The 17,426-nt window shown below is 37.9% G+C and overlaps 1 protein-coding gene across 1 annotated transcript in view; it reads left to right on the top strand.

Annotated features, from left to right (window-relative positions):
- LOC127624941 (probable voltage-dependent N-type calcium channel subunit alpha-1B) overlaps nt 1-17,145 on the top strand; it is a 152,719-nt gene extending 135,574 nt beyond the window's left edge. Inside the window, exons 42-51 of the mRNA XM_052099873.1 lie at nt 2,486-2,591; nt 4,145-4,252; nt 4,526-4,635; nt 5,400-5,557; nt 5,738-5,867; nt 6,619-6,729; nt 7,671-7,709; nt 10,384-10,639; nt 12,092-12,309; nt 13,068-17,145. Of these exons, the coding sequence (XP_051955833.1) occupies nt 2,486-2,591; nt 4,145-4,252; nt 4,526-4,635; nt 5,400-5,557; nt 5,738-5,867; nt 6,619-6,729; nt 7,671-7,709; nt 10,384-10,639; nt 12,092-12,309; nt 13,068-13,616 (1,785 nt within the window). The 3' untranslated portion in view covers nt 13,617-17,145. The remainder of the gene's footprint in view (nt 1-2,485; nt 2,592-4,144; nt 4,253-4,525; nt 4,636-5,399; nt 5,558-5,737; nt 5,868-6,618; nt 6,730-7,670; nt 7,710-10,383; nt 10,640-12,091; nt 12,310-13,067) is intronic.
- The last annotated feature ends 281 nt before the right edge of the window (nt 17,146-17,426 follow it).

The following is a 17,426-nucleotide window of genomic DNA, read 5'->3' as shown; positions in this document are numbered from 1 at the left end:
ATTGCACTCGAGCACTCGCTGACTAGACTCCCATAGAGTTTGATGTTAGCATCTTGCTAAGCTAAAATGCTGCTAAACTAACTAAGTTGTATTTTAGTAAACATAAAAATAAATGGCACGCATAAAATATTAGGTAATATTTTTAATGAAATAATCACTTCACTTTACTGTTTTTGTTCTTGCTCTTCACAATGCATTCTGTGTCTTGTAAAAATCTACAGACATCTGCTTTCTGTTATATTTTTGTGCTAGGTCTAGTTGTTTTAGGGCAAGAACCCATTCAGTCTGAACAGTCCCTTAGAATGCTAAGGTAGGCAGCTCAATTTTTTTTAGTAGAGAACGGAAGTAGAAAGTATAATAAATAGACATGAGGCACTGCTAAACGCAGAATTTCCTTAGGTATCATCTCTGCCTTACCCCATATAAGAGAAACTAAGGAAGTAAAGAATGCTGTATTGAAAGAAATGTGAAAACCTGAATATCAAAAAAACATTTTGAAAGTTGCCTCACTGGTACAGCACTGCCTGTTTTATTCGCAGTCCATTCTGCCAGTTTGAGAGCTGCCTGTGAGTCAGTAAGTTTACACACTCTGTTCCAGCTGTCTGAATGGGTAACGTTCAAGAGACACGCGTCCGTGTCTGTCTGCTGGGCTACTCTCTGAGGTCACACAGCGTGATTGTGTGTGTGTGTGTGTGTAGGCTTGAAGAAGCAATATTCTCCAGTGAGCTCTAAATAGAACACCCCCCCCCCCACCCATCCTCCCTCCCTCCTTACTTTCGAGCATTGAATCAACAGGGAGGAAAGAAAGAGAGCTTGCTGTGGATTTGTGCTCACTGGAGCGTCCTTTTGCCTTGCTGGCTGACGCTCTGTAATGAAGGCAGTTTCTGTACTGTCCCTGTGCGTGCCCCAACACTTTTCCACAGAAATCTATCTAAATAGTAATTTTCTATTCACCTTCTGTTCAACACTGCTGGGTGTGCTAATGTGTGAAATGTCTGCTCTGACTTTAGCTTGTGTGATCTATTTATGTGTGTGTTGTGTGGCGGGTGCTGTCATGTTTTTTTTACCTTGATTTTGGTAGATCTGCATGCTTCGATACAGTCTCATACTTCTCGCTCTCTGGTCTTCATTACTGGCTATGTGAGAGCCGTCATAGCCAACACCTCACATTTGAGTGCCCACTTACAACTGGTGTGTAATGTGCGTTCTCTACATAGATGCTAGTCATTGCTGCCCGCATGCAGTCTCACATTAATTAAAGTAGTAACAAGGTCTTATAAACAAACAACTTAAAAGATGGAAAAAGAGGGTGAATCTCAAAAAACCTGATGAGAAATGGTCAAATTTCACACCCAAAATTGATATAAACAATTATTATTATTAATAGTAATAATACTATTATAATCTTGTTTGTTTTTCTTATTGTGAGCTTTCTTTAGTGTGCCGATTTCATCCCAAAGCTTTGTTACAATATATTTTTATATGATATAATATTAAAATGTATATTATTATTAAAAACAGATATTTTTATTATTAGCAACTAACTATGTTTTGAGAAAACAAGGTTATTTTTACAGTAAGAGCATTAAGATTATTTGTATTGTGATATTATTATTTGGTACTATAAAGCACATATTTTCCCCAAATTCTCATTGGTGTAATGCAACAAAATATTGTTCTTATCACTGTATTGCAACCCTAATTTAAATTGTAAAGTATTTATGCATCATGGTTGTATGGTAATTTTACTAAATGTATCGAATTTATGCCATTGTTAAAGAACAAAAAATCTTGGGTTCGGACCGGGTGATTCTCAATTACGTATTCTGGTAATTATTATTATTATTATTATTATTATTATTATTATTATTATTTGTATTACAGTGTTGGATGTGCCAAAGACCAAAAAAATGGTCCGAATGGTCCTAAATGTATGCGTTGGTTACTTCATGCAATACTGCTTATAATTCCTTATAATTTTGATTTCTGTGTGAAATATGTGAGATTCACCCAAGTCATTATAAGATGGCATATATCAGACAATATCCACTTGTTAATTTTTATATTTCTTGATTTCACTCCAGAGTTTTTGGTCACTGAGAAACCTGTAAACCTCATAAAATGGCTAAATCTCAAACAATTCAGAGTATGACACCTATTTTATCGCAGTTCTACTGTCTGCCAACTGGGGCAATGCAACAAACATATTTCATTTCCAACATCCTCTGCATCCATCTGCATGAAATGTAAACACTCTCTCTCTCTCTCTCTCTTTCTCCTTCCTCTCATCATTGTGATTTCCTGAAGAGACAATTTGTGTGCTGAGATGAGGATACAGAAATGACAATTGATGAAAGTGAAATTACGAAGCCCGAGTCGTTACTCTGTTCAGCACACAAATTTTCATTTTCATTTATTATGGTTATTTCCGTATCCCGAGATCATATTTGAAATTAATCATATGTTTGTGTTGATAACTCCACAGCGGTTGGTGAGGATGAACATGCCCATAGCCGAAGACAACACTGTTCACTTTACCTCCACTCTAATGGCTCTCATTCGGACCGCCCTGGAGATTAAGCTGGCATCCGGTGAGTGCCCACTTAAACCCCCCTCGGTGCCCACATTTAGGGCGAGTCACCCAACATTTGTCAAATGCATCTCTCCTACCTGTCATTGGTCTGCTATTTCAGCGTGATTTGATAAACATTCTTACCATCTTGGAATACATTAAAGGGATAGTTCAATCAGAACTAAAAATTCAGTAATCACTTACTTACCCTCATGTCATCCCAAACCTGTATCTTTCTGTACCTCTTTCGCCCATGGAACACAATAGGATATGTAAGGCAGAATGTTATGGACTAACGGTGACTGAGGTGGTCAGTTCCTAACATCTCCTTTTGTATTCAAAGAAGAAAGTCATATGGGTTTGGAACAACATGTGGGCGAGTCATTAATGAGAGAATTTTCAGTTTGGGGGAACTATCCTTAAGTCTGGGGTTATTTATGCTGGATCATTTTATGGGTTTGTACTGATCGGAATTCTATCTGATTGAATAAGCACATTCCATTTACACTTGGCCACATTAATGTGTCTAAGTCTAACAGATATAAAAACAAACGTCGATTCCCTCACTATATGCAAATAAAAAAGGGTTCACTTCCGTAATTCTGCTAATGCTGGTCAGTGAATTTAAAAGATGTGAATTATTATTTTATTCCAAGTGACTGACCGTTGCACGTGTGTGTTTGATGGTTGTGTGTAGGCTTCTCGTAGGTAAGATACATCATGCACACCGGCTGCCCTCATTGTTAGTGTTTAGTTTAAGTTTTGTCAGCTATCTGCATGAAATAAATGAAGAAAAAAGTTCTGTTCCTTCTACAACGTGAATCCGTTTCTTTCTTTGTTATTATTTACTGTGCAACACGAGCACTAAGAAAATACTGCAGCCGTTACTGTATATTTTGCATTTTCCAGATGCTGACATATTTACTCTGCACTGTTTGGGCAGAGTAAAACTGACATATTTGGCTTAAATAGTCAGATGTATTTACACTTGACCGGTTTTGTCTGGAATGCATCTTAGTTGCCATTGTGATGTAATGTCAACAAACCCTAAAACTCTAAAACGACTGTAAAAATGACGATTTAAACAACTTTACAGCTCCAGTAATACTTGAGTTTTAATAGAATAATTAATGTAAGTGCTTTTGTGAAATTATAAGCTTCACATTTCTGCCTTTAAAGCCTCCAAATATTGACCCCATTCACTTCCATTGTAAGTGCCTCACTGTAATCTCAATTTGTGTTTTTGTTTTTTAAATAAAATACATTTTTGTGGTAATCAACATGCCACAAATGCTGTCGATTGAGCTAAACTTGTACTGAACTCTGAATATTCCTTTAATTTAATTATTTTCCCCCCAGTGACTTTAAAAAGCTTTTATTTCACATTTTAAAACTCAAAACTCCCATTTGGGAATTATCATAGTCTCCGGAATTAACAACATCGCCAACAGTTTTTGTTCAGTTCTGTTTGCATGACTCCATTTTCTGTCTAGCCAAATATAAACAGAACTGTTAGATTCTATTGAATAGGCAATGGTATAATAACATACTTCAATTCTTGTTGTTTCCCAGGGGTTCTGGCTCAGCGGCTTTGTGATGCTGAATTAAGAAAGGAAATAAACAAAATTTGGCCGAACTTATCTTCAAAAACCGTGGATCTGCTGGTGACACCTCATAAACGTAAGCTCTGCATTAAGACCCTCCACATTAAATAATGGCAATTTCTGCTTGAAATAAAGCTGCAGCCAATTAACATTCCTTTGACATTATAATTAAAGGCTTAGGGAACTATTTGAAGAAAAAAGGGAGCAGTTAATTTAAAAAATATATATATTAATGGCATTTCCTGCTTGAGTGGTTCAGCATTTTTGCTGAGTATTTGGTTCCACCTACTGGACATACATTTTCTCACTACATTTTTGTCTTTATAATTCACTCGTAACCCTCTCTTAGATAATGAGTTGACAGTGGGGAAGGTCTATGCTGCTCTGATGATCTTTGACTACTATAAGCAGAACCGAGCCAAGAGGCTTCAACAGCAGCAGACTGCTGCAGGCACACAGGTAGAGCCTCTTTGCATGGGGTCTACATATAACTGCATATAATTACAGTATGTAGTTCACATCTGTTGCATTACTGTCAATTTGTGGCTAGATAATTCGTTCAATTGCTAAACTTTTCATTTTACTCACGGAGGGGTTTTATTGAATATTGCATTCCATCTTTTCAATACAAAGTTAGTGAATAGTGCCTCAATTTCTAGCTTAAAAAAAGGACCCAAATTTATCACGAAAGTAGTCCATGCTACTCATGCGCCATATTCCAAGTCTTCTGAAGGCATACGATGTTTTTTGGTGAATAATCAAAATCCAAAATATAAGTATTTTTTTTATTGAAAATCTTGGCATGAGCGTGCAACAGACATCAATGAATAATATTAATAAAAAATTACTTAAAATTCTGTTTTTTTCATTTCAACCTATGATAACATATGCCTTCGCATGGACTTGCATGAGTCGCATGGACTCCTTTTATGATACTTTTAAGTCATTTTTAAGCATTAAAGTGAGCTGCTATCAACTGCCACTGCATTGAATAGACGGGCTGGGATATTCATAAAAAATCCTTTTGTGTTCTGCATAACAAAGAAAGTCATAGAGGTTTGAAACACCACATGAGCTTTCATTTTTGGGTGATCTATTCCTTTAATGTTGGCTCTTTATGAGTAATTGCTTGTTTAATAAAAATTCCTACAAGTTATGAATGTGTGATAAATATACAAATTCAGGCATCTTTCATTATATTTTGTTTTGTTTTTCCCCTGCAGAGTAAAGTAGGAGTTCTCTTCAGACAAATGCTTCCTCTCACACACTTACATGAACAAGAGCCACTAGTTCCAAAATCCCCGCCCTCCTGTCAGTTAGATACGACACCACAGCCAGAGCCCCCACAAACATCCTTTCACCTAACCAATGGAAATGCAGTGTAAGTGCATTACATCCTGCATTATAACTCATTGTACTATTGTTTGCTTTGAGGAATTCTCAATTCGTTAAAAAAAACTTCAACAAAAGATGGTTATTGCAATTACTGGTGAGAGCTGATGTTTATTGTAGTGTTTGGTGAAGTGCTAATGGAAACTGATTGTTGTGTATGTGATTACAGACAAAGCCAGAACGGTGCCATGAAAAAGTCTTCTTCGGGAGACACACCTCAGGAAGTCGCACAAGAAATGAACAGAAAGACTGTCCAACGTGTCCATTCAGATCACGTGCCATACACATACAAATCTCAGGTAATGAAGCAGTCATCCAATCAAAGTGATCATAATGATTTTACCACCTCTTGTGATTCATAGCAGGACTCAAATTAGTTCCACTTTAGTGACATTTACTTGTGTTCGCTCAACCAATTGGACATTAACAACAGACATTGCCAAACACAACCTCTATAGCTGCTGAAAGACACTTACTACTCTTGCTTACTGTATATTTAAAAGCGAACTCAGTACTTTTTTACCTCATTAATAAGTTTTACTCCTAAAGAAATTGTTTTTACTTTTGAAACATGAGGATAAAATCATGAGCCCTCACATGAGATGAAGACCCCAGTCATATCAGTAACACCACAAAAACTGTTTTATTCTACATGGAAAGCGTCCCCTCATGGGGGCTGCCATTTTCAGATCACAAGACCAGCCGAATAATCTCAGTAACTGCCATGTATTTGGACACTTTCACCCATGGATTTAGTTTATCATGGCTGACACTATATAGTGAATTTCTACAATGGCGTCGGTAAGTGAAAACTACTGAGTTTACATTATGCTGCTTCCACACCACTAGGTGTCAGTCTAAGTCCCAAATCATATAAACACAAAAATTCACCTTTACTTTAAATGGTCAAAATCTCAGCGGTCTTTACGACTGTAACATTTGCGCCTTCACTTTTTCATTTTTGTTTGTACAATGGAGTTGCACCTCTTTGTAATCCATTTCATCATGACTTTTGTGTTTGTATTCTGATTGGGTGTACGTACATTACAGGAATTAGTAGAGATGTCTGACATAGAGAATGACTCTGATATTGGTGGGTACCCTGTGCTGGAGGGTCACGGCAGAGCTGCCTCTATGCCCAGACTCAATGCTGGCTTTCAGGTAAACATCTCCCACACAACATATGACCCAAAAGGTCTTTTTCCATTTCTTTTGCCAGTATGAGTGAGGCTGTAAAGGTACAGGGTAGAAGAATTAATGGATATCAAGAGCAGAATGAGAGAATGGATGTTATGATGAAAGTGTATAAATGAAATAGTGAAGAAGTGTGACATAAGAAGTGAGCCAATGCAAAGTCTACATACTGTATTTGCTCTTGGTCTCAAATTTCAGAACTCATGAGAAAAATGTTATTCCTTTTGTTCTTTATTTGTTATTTAATCTTTATTTGAATCTATACATTCTGATGATTATACTGTACAATGTAGTCTTTTCTCAGATTTTGCAATTAATTTTGTTTTGTTCAATTTGTTTTGTGTTTCACGTTCAGTTTTGTCTCACTACAGAGCGTCTGATGTCGCTTTTTAACCGTACATTTATTTGTGTTCATACTTAGATTCTTAAAGTTATGATTTTTATTTGGTGTCTTGCCACATTGCTCAAGGACTCACATGGTGTCCAGCATCCTTGTAAATGTAATGCCTTGTCTTGAGTCTTCTCCTGTCCTGTCTTGTCTTTCTTTCTCTTCTGTCTCTCAAACTGCCTCAGGACTAGCAAACTCATTCTTCAACTCTATTCTTCACTTTACACCTTACGTTCATTCATATGGTTTCCATTTTCCATTCACTTTTTATCCTCCAAATCCCTGTTAATTACCCATTGTTTGCCTTATTTTAATACAAACCATCTCTACTACACCATCCCTACATTTGTATATTTTCAAATCATGCTCGACCTTGTTATTCGAGCATTTCATTGACATCACTCATTTTTTTCTCCCAACTTTCTCTGTCCTTCTATCTCACTCTGTTACTGTGTCCACGAGTGTGTCACAGCTGTGTTCCCTGCTCTCCTCACCTATGTGTCCTCTTCCTGTCCAACAGCGGAGCCACTTACGCCACACCGCTGGAACGTACCTAGCAGTATGTACAAGTGTTCCACCTGCAATCTCCTTCTCTCCTTCTCTGTCTCTCTCTTCTTTTGACAGCCACTCCATTTCTATGTTGGCTTGTGTGTGCTTTGTCCATTCCAACTCTTTCAGAGTCCACACTTTTTTAGTCAGGCCAATAAACTTATACAGGCACACTTTCTTTAAGATTAGCCACCTGAACACAAAACTAACATTAACAGAAAAGCTTTATATGGCAGTTTATCTCTGTGGGTAGCTGTTTTACAAGTAATAGAATCACCACAGTTCACGATGACCATCACTATACAACTGTAACATCTTGGATGTTGTAAGATTAACATGATTGTGTTTGTGGACAGTATGTTAGAGTGTGTGTCATTCTGATTTGTAGAAGTGCAGTCCTCTGTTCACACATCTTTCAGCCATAAACACTTTCTACTGTGGATGTACTCAGCGGTACTCCTTCAAGTCAACATGAAATCAAAATTGACCCTTTTTACGTTGTTAAAACAGGTTTAAAACGGGTGCACAATTCATCAGTGCATGTTATTCCAAAGAAAAAAAGTTTGCATTTGTAATCTTTCATCATAATTTAATATTTTAAATGGATATCTGAAATGAAATTTATTTTCGGCTGATGCCAGCAATCCCTCTTATTTTTCAACTCCTCCACTCCACCCGTCTCGCTTAATTTGTCCACAAGTCCACATTTCACGATCAAATCAATTCCTGATGGCAGTCAATTTCTGCCCATGTTTTTTTGTCTGACAATCCTGTTTCACCCAGAAATGTGTCACATTATGGAAGTAAATTGGATTTCAAATTTAGCTTCATGTTAAATTGGGTTAAAGGAATATTCCAGAATTGATACAAATTAAGCTCTGTAGACAGGCATTTGCGACAATGTTGATTACCACAAAAAATATTTACATTTATTAAAAATAGTGGTTACTGTAAAGTATTTATAATGGAAGTGAATGGGGCCAGTCCATTAACGTTAAAATATACACTGCCTGAAAAGCATAGCCATAAGAGGTAAACATATTATATGTGTTTAAATTATTTAGTGTGATCACTTACTAACATGATCTGTGTAAAGTTACACTCACCAAGCTCTTTATAAGGAACAGTATGGTCCTAATAAAGTGCCCAACGAGGCCTTCTGCTCTTGTAGCCCATTTGCTTCAAGGTTCGACATTTTGTGCATTCTGAGATGCTATTCTGCTCACCACAATTTACAGAGATGTTATCTGAGTTACCGTAGCCTTTCTACCAGATTTTTTTTTTGGTTTTTGGTACCATTCTGAGTAAAATCTAGATACTTTTGTGCATGAAAATCCCAGGAGATCAGCAGTTACAGAAATACTCAAACCAGCCTGTCTGGCACTAACAATCGTGCTACGGCCGAAATCACAGAGATCCAATTTTTTCCCCATTCTGTTAGTTGATGTGAATAATAACTGAAGCTTCTGACTCATATCTGGATGATTTCATGCACTGCTGCCAAAAGATTGGCTGATTAGATAATCACATGAATAAGTAGGTGTAGGTGTTGCTAATAATGTGCTTGGTGAGTGTACATACAATATAACTACTTTGTTTTCATGACGATGTAACAGCGGTAAACCCTGTAATCTGGTAACCGCCGTAACGCCGGTGAATACCTCATTTTATCACATTAAAATCATGTTTGCAAGTACAATGTTTATGTCTTGTTGTATACTTTTTAAACAGTGTATTTTAACGTTTATGGACTGGTCCCATTCACTTCCATTGAAAGTTCCTTACTGTAACAGTGGTTTTTGCTGTTTTTCTAAATAAACGAGGGGAGTCAAAATAATTTTTGTGCTAATCCACATTATGCCTCAAATGCTGATTTTGCTTAACTTGTATTGAACCTGAACTTTTCTTTAAAGTAGCTATTCGATTTGGGATAAAAATTCAGTCATAAAGGCATGGAACAAAAAGGAAATATCATAAACTTGAACATGATTATTAATTTTTAGGATGTGGGAAGAGGGGATGCACTGCTTTTTAGAGTTGACACTGGGTGGCGCTAGTGAGTAAGTTCATAACATTTCTGGATGCTCTGAGTTAGCTATTCCAGTCATCACCAAGCAGTGGCCATGGATTCTATCAAAGAGTCTGGCCTAAAACAAATTGTGCTGATTTAACATGTAACTTATATCTACAGTAGTGAATGTAAAGTACACATACTGTAATCTGTATACATGGACCATGTTTGGAGATTTATTCCAACTGTCCATTCAAAATTCTTAATGAAAGGTACAAAAAAAACTTTTAAAATTGCCTTTGACACTTCATTGATCAGTGACTGCTGCTTGGCAGTGGATAGTTTGCATAGCAACTATTCCAGCTATCTAGTTCGTAAGTGTGTGAGAGACAATTCGATGACAGCATTCAAACAGTAGAGTGTTTGCATCGGACCATGACGGTGTTCCACAAAGCGTGCGTGTCTCCCAGCTAGAGGATTGGGCTGAACGTCGCTCTTCAGTGGAAGTGTGTTTTCATGCTCTGCTGGTGTTGTACGTCTATTGTGACAGGTCTAGTGCTCTGAGATTCTTGTAATTCTAGTGCTGTGCTAGATATGTGTCCTGTATCTCCTTCATCTCCTCCATTTACCCTTCACACATTCACCATTTATTTCAACTCTGTCCGTCAAACAGCCTATCGCTGACGTGAGCCCCATACGGCGTTCTACGTCCTCGTTAACTCCTCAAAGAGGGATGCAGGAGGTCAGTTTGAGCGATTATGACTTGGAGAGGCCCAAGCTGTCCGTGGGCCAGACACCCACCCAGGAGAGAGACAGGGAGAGAGCCCATCATCATCATCACCATCATCATCACCGCTGTCAGAGACGTAGAGACAAGAAGCACAAATCACTAGATCGAGCCATCAGTGAGGAGCAGCCACCAACGGCAGGTAGAGTTGATTTTAAATCAAGTCATTTTTATTTGTATAGTGCTTTCACAAAACACATCTCAAAGCAGCTTTACAGAAAATGATACTGTAACAGAAAATGAATCTGCAATGTCTTTAATGTGTTTTAGTGTTCTTTGTGCTGTTTGATCAAAAACGTGATTGTAGATTATGCCTTAAAATATGATTTATCTTTAGATTTTCCTTTCTCGTTCACTCTTCTACACTCTCAAGCACATCCATGTGAGATATAATGGTGATAAATTGATTAATCTAGCCATATTAATTGTTTTATGCATCTAACTGCATCTGCACTTGGCCTATACTGTTGAGCACTCTAAATTTTTTTGGATAGGATTGACAGATGGCCAGACTTGTGCCACTACATTGACCATTATTGTGTGTGTGTCACAGTCTTTATTGACTGAAAGAAAAGTCATATGGAAAGGAAAATATGAAGTACTGTTTTAAAAGCTCAGCTTTTCTTGCTTAGCACAACGATGGAAATGTATAATAGGATTAGAGCGATCAGGTTATCGTGGAAATAGTCTTTATTGCTCTCTAAAGCGGTTTGCTTTTGGATTTACCGTGTCAACTTCTCCCTTTGTTTGAGAGAGGGACTTACGGACCACTGCGAGAAAATGTTTGATTTGTGTTTCCAGCCGCTTTGTTGGATGACTGGGAAAGTGAGCAGCCAGTGAGAGATATATTATCAGCTCAGCTCTTAGTAGCTCATGGGAAGAAAACTTTCACAATATGGAGTGATGCACATGTTGTTTTACTACTACTACAAGGCACCTTCTCTCTTTTTGTCCTCCGCTCCTCTCATTCTGGAACGTAAACACGTTTCAGCTGAGCACAGCTGGAGTCTGGGCCTGCTGTAAATAGCTCAGTCAGCTTTGACTGAGTTGAAACGGGGCAATACATCAGTCCACTGAAAGTGGGGGGTGCAGCGTGAAGCATCTATATGTTTGGGGTTGTACTTGCTTATTTTGATTCTTGGGGGGTTATCGTTTTTTTAAGAAAAGGAAGCACAAGTTGAAATCAATTTTTGTGGTAATCAACATTACACTACAAATGCTGTCGATTTTGCTTAACTTGTACTGAACCTGGAACACTCCTTTAAAAGGCCACAGTGCAAGTAGAGAACAATTGTATTTTTACTGTAAGAAGTGCTTGATTAAAAAGTTATGCATTAGTCAAAGACCTTCTTCTGGCATTTTTGGGAATTCTTTTGAAAATGATATTATAGTGTGTGTGAATTTTTTTTTTCTTCTTTTTTGTTTTGAGTAATAAATATACACTAATTTATTATATTACTATATTTCTTTATTGCAGTTTAGTAATTTGTAAAATAGTATATAGTACATCATTTCTTAATTATCCATAAAATATTAATATTAATGTAGGATATGGTTAGTTAATATATTTATTATATTTTCTATACATCTGCAGATCCAAATACGGAGTCATTGCCAAGGGAGCGAGCATGGGAAAGAGATCGTGGGCGCTCTCACGAGAGGAAGAACAATTCGTCTTCAGCAGTGGAAAAGAAACAAAGATACTATTCTTGCGATCGTTACGGCAACAATGAACCAGGCCACAGCATGTCAGCTGGACCCAGCAGATCCACATCGCCTGGAGGACCACACGACCCAAACAGACTTAAACAGGTCAGGAAGATAAGTGTCTCTTATAGTCTCATGCTGTCTGCAATATTCCTAAAAAAAAATCTTAATCATTATTTTGGTATTTTTTTCCAGAAAAAAAAACATCCTTAAAACAATGTTATTTTTCTTACCCCATTTGCAGCTTTTTTCTTGTGTAAAGCAAAAATCTAACAAGATTTAGTGAGGTTTATGTCATGGGCAATGCCTCAGTATAAAGTAAATATTTATTCCATCGTTACCAACATAGTTCAATGATTTGGGGTTTCACAAAACCGTGGTTCCAACGAACATTCGCAAACAGCATGTACGTATGTGCTCAATTGCGTCGAGGGAACCCTGCAGTCTGCTGTAGAGGGAAACCCCACTATAGCAGTGCAATCAGTCGCATTACACAGTGCACACCTTTTTCGTGTCTTAACCAGCTTTCGAGCATTATATGGCTTTGTAGTGTACATGTAAATGAGCCATTATATTGCTATTTATTTTTCCACCCCCTGCATAACATCATTAACAACAGCTCTATATTTTTTGTCCAACTTGGTTTGAATGATGGATCTGAAATGTTGTTACTATGGTTTCGGGAAACAGTTGTGTCTAGTTAGATATTTGATGCATCGTACTATGGTGGTTAAGCAATGAGTTACATGTTTGTATGGGGAAACACACCTCAGGGTATCTGTTCCAAACCCTATTAAAAAAGGTTTTGTGTTTTGGCAGTGGTTAATTTTCTTTGTGCCTTCTCTTTTGTCATTGTGTTTCAGGGAAGTGGCACAGCTAAAGGAAGTTCAATTGTTCATACCTCAGGCACCAGCACACCCTGCCGTAGCCGCAGACAGCTCCCCCAGACGCCCCTCACCCCCCGGCCTGCTGTTGCCTACAAGACTGCCAACTCCTCCCCGGTCCAGCTCAACACTGCCCTGTCTACCGGGCCCTGCCCCACTCGCCTTAGTCGTGGCCTATCAGAGCACGATGCCCTACTCAGCGGCAATGCCCACCACCAATCCCCCGTGCCTGTCACTCGAATCTGTTCTGATCCCAACTTAGGTCCCCTCCAGCAGGACTCGCACTTCTCAGAAGCAGACGACTTCCAGGATGCCTTGAGCACGTACGGTGCAGGCCGCTCACCCAGGACTGCAGCCTCCGTTGTCCACACATCATCAGGTGTGGCCCCCACTTCCATGCTGCTCTCGCGCAGCCAGAGTGGGGTGCCCAATGGGTATCACTATTCCCTTGGAGTATGTGCGGCCAATGGGGCAAGCGGCAGAGCTTCTGAAAGCTACAAAGAGACAGAGAGAGATGACTGGTGTTAGCATGATAGTATGCGGCATTTCATCTAGCATGAGTATTGTCTTTGACCTAAAATGTTGAGACCTACAAGAGGAATTTTTCGCCCGTTTACCATCAAATAGAGACTGTATGGCTTTAAAATGGTGTATAATTCCTCTTGTTTTGGAAGAAGCGGACTTCCCTGTCACTGTTTATGAAAGATGGAAGGCTTTACAAATTAATATGGAGTATTTGATACATTAAAACAGTGTTGAAGGGAATGAAGAGTTTAGCCACAAGTGACACGTCCCCACCTCTTTTAATGTCATCAGGGCTGTTTCCGCTAGGGCCAATTGCAGGGAGATGGTCACATGAGCTGTGCCTGTTATTAAGACCTCAGACCTTGGAGGAGCATGCCCAAAAACACAAGCTATGATGAAAACACAGGCCTGCAAACTCTGATTCACATGTCTGAAATGTGATCTGCTCTACACATTTAGTTGTTGAGAATTGAGAGGCTGTTTGGATTCTTTGCACATGATGACTGAAAAGTTATTTCTAGGAATTTAAGGTTGTGCTGCTGTTAAATTCAAGGGGCCGTTCACAGCGAACATGTTTTTCGTCAGTCTGCGCTGTTTTTCAATTGTTTTTCTATGTAAACATGCACTAGATGGATGTCTTTGACCATTGCACCGTGTTTCCCTGTTTTTTCAGCATTTTGTGCTGGAGCGCCATGTCTTTTTAGATGCTTTTTAGCTGAACGTCAACTTTTAAAAATGTATCTCAAGACACTTGCGTTCTGTTTAATTTGTTGGGCTGTTTCTAGGTTTTTTTTAATACACAAAAACATGTTCGATGTAAACTACCTCTTTGTCTTTCTCTGGTGTGAGTGGAATAGACAGTCTGCTCCAACCAACGGGAAAAAGGCCAAATTATGCTCACTTTTCTATCAGACTGCCATAGATCGAATATCTTTTCACAGTGTTCCATTTTGTACCTGGTAAATGATCCGAGTGTTGCTGGACATTATGTAAGGTCTAATCCTTTTCTTACTCTCGAGAGGTAAGATACCAAGTGCCTAAACTTTGTGATTTCTTGCCACATTGTTGCAATGCATTATGAAGCATTATAACCTATGACAGGCAATGAACAGATGCTGTACGCTGTAGGTAAATGTTACTGATATATGTTTTTTTTAATGTACTTTAGCATGTATTTGATGAAAGACATTTTGGCATTGCACAAAATAAGAGACTGTAGCGTTATAAAAATATTAGATGTATATCGATCATGATTAGGTTTAGGTGGAGGTTGACGATGGTAGTCTTTTCAAAGTATTTGATTATTAAAATAATGCAAGGGAAAATAGATAGATCATCATATAGTTAAAATGCAAAATTGATTTATACAGGACTGAATATGTTTAAAGAATGTTTGAGGGTTGTACTTCTTGGCTGCTGTTGGTGTCAGTGTTGTGTCCAGACAGCTTATTGTGAGCTCATGCCTTTCTCTTTTAGCATTTGAAGGCGTAAGAAGATGAGAAGGATAGACTTCTTTTTAGGATAATTCATAGAGGTGCACTGTACTCTATACATTATTTTCCACAAAAACATAGAGCGACCTCTTTTAAATAAAGAGTATGTTGTATCCTCTTAATTAGTGATAGTAATGCTTTTTGGCGATAGTTATTAAAATTGAACGAGGATTTCGTTCTGTAGATCTGTGGATTTTACCTACGTTTTCATAGTTACATGTCTTTCAGAGTCAAGGCGTTTTATTAGATAGGGTGGTTTCTGTACAGTTTAGGGTGAGTCTGCAATTCACCCTTCCCTAAGCCCCACCTCAAAAACATTACTTACAAATCCAACCTTAGCAGCTGTTGTCATTTGCTATAATATCAGACAGGCTGTTGCTCTATTCTAAAGCACGTTTAGGGATGTCTTGTGAATTTGGATGGTTTAAAACTGAATTTTACTGAAATTATCCAACAAATATGATAAAATATTGTACTTGGGTTACTTGTAATAGTGACACAAGAAACCTAAAGAGGATAAATCTATATTTTTTCTTAAAATAGAGGTGCATGCTATGGACTGGCTGTCAACTGTGCTTGCCATCATTCACAAAAGAACACATGTTATATCAGTAAGGACACCTACATGTGCTCTGAGGTTAATTCATGTCACATATTTGATATTTAAATTAATTTAAAGTAAATTTTTGTATTAATTCAGGTCACAGTTGAGGTGATGGTTTCTAAAGAGTAAAAGTAACAGTGAGATGTTAGGAACAGTTCGGTTCACTTACAATAATGTTATGTATTGTAATCGAGATTTGACTGTGGTAAGTGTTTGCATCGATTCTAATTTGGAGTCTTGGGTGATTTTAAACACTTTACTACATAATTGAATAATTCCTAAAAACAGCAGATAAAAGTGTTTTGCAATGTCAAACTTCATCCCAGGCCATGTAAGGATATAATTTTTTACCATTTTAAGAACACATCATAACGGAACATCTTGTTGTTTATAGAAATGCCCAATGCATTCCTGGGTGATTCTGTAAAGCTTGTCTAAGCGGACAACAGTAACCAAATTGGGCGGGGCTTAGTGAAGGTTCAGTTTCTGTACTGGAAATGCAGGGAAATACTGACTGTTGACATACAGTAGGGCTATGCAACAAAATGACACTTTAGGACTGCTCCTCATCCTGTAGCTTTACCTGCACTCTGCAGACTCCAGCTTTAGCACCATTGGGACCAATTCTTTGCTTCGCAGAGATCTTGATATACAGGATGTGCTGGTCGCGAAAAAACTAAAACATACAGCAGGGTCAAATAACCCAACAGATGTTTTGCTGATTAAGCTACTGATCTGCCCACAAAAAGTATAAAAAATATGTAGTGGTATTCCTTATGGTTGTATTAGGAGGTGAACTGGTGTTGTTACTTGAAGTGTACGCAACCTGTCACAAAAAAGAGGTTTATTGTAAAGGCATTTCATTATTTTTTTATTTATTTAATTGATGTCACAGTGAACTGCCTTTGGCCAACTTTTCCTTATTTTGGGGTGGATGGAGTGTTGTGAACCCAATAGATCTTTGACTGCCACTTAATGAAGACATCACCTTTCCTCTTGAAAAAGTAAAAAAAAAAAAAACATGCCACGTGCCAAAATTATTACAGCACTAGTTTGTCTCCTCGTGCTGTTCTTTGTCCAACTGCTTGGATGATGTCATGTTTGCATGTTATGATGACATACAGTATGTGCATGTAGGAAATTGTGTACCTTCATCCAAGTTTTTCTATGAGGAGTTCATTGGCTGTTGAGTTTTTTTTAGAAACAATCTTTGATACACTTACCCCCAGATTTCTGGGAGAAAATTAAAGACCCTACTCTTCTGAATATGTTGTTTAAGAAATGTTAAACACAATGGAGCGATGCAACGAGGCCACAGACGAGTGCAACTGCCACACTTCTGTGATTTGATGACCGGTCTATGATGCCATATTTCTGCTCATTGACTCTCAGTCTTATCATCAATTCTACCATTTACATTTTGTATGAAGAAAAAAAAAACACACCACTGAACTGAAAGATATATGGAAATAAAACTTTAAAACTAATGTAGCATTTGGGATGTTTTTTTTTTTTTTTCTGTGTGATTTCCATTTGGTAAAGAGATTTTTGTCATGTACAATCTTAAATTAGCCTATTATATGAAATGCAAATGCTCCCACAGGAACATTAACCACTTATCATTACTTTTATTTACTTTACTTAAATTTAAAACAGCACCACTGAACTAAAACACACACTGGTGTGAATTTAATAACACACACACACACACACACA

The sequence above is a fragment of the Xyrauchen texanus genome, chromosome 31 (genome assembly GCF_025860055.1).
Source record: "Xyrauchen texanus isolate HMW12.3.18 chromosome 31, RBS_HiC_50CHRs, whole genome shotgun sequence".
Taxonomy (NCBI): Eukaryota; Metazoa; Chordata; class Actinopteri; order Cypriniformes; family Catostomidae; genus Xyrauchen; species Xyrauchen texanus.
This window is presented reverse-complemented; position numbering and strand designations above follow the sequence as displayed.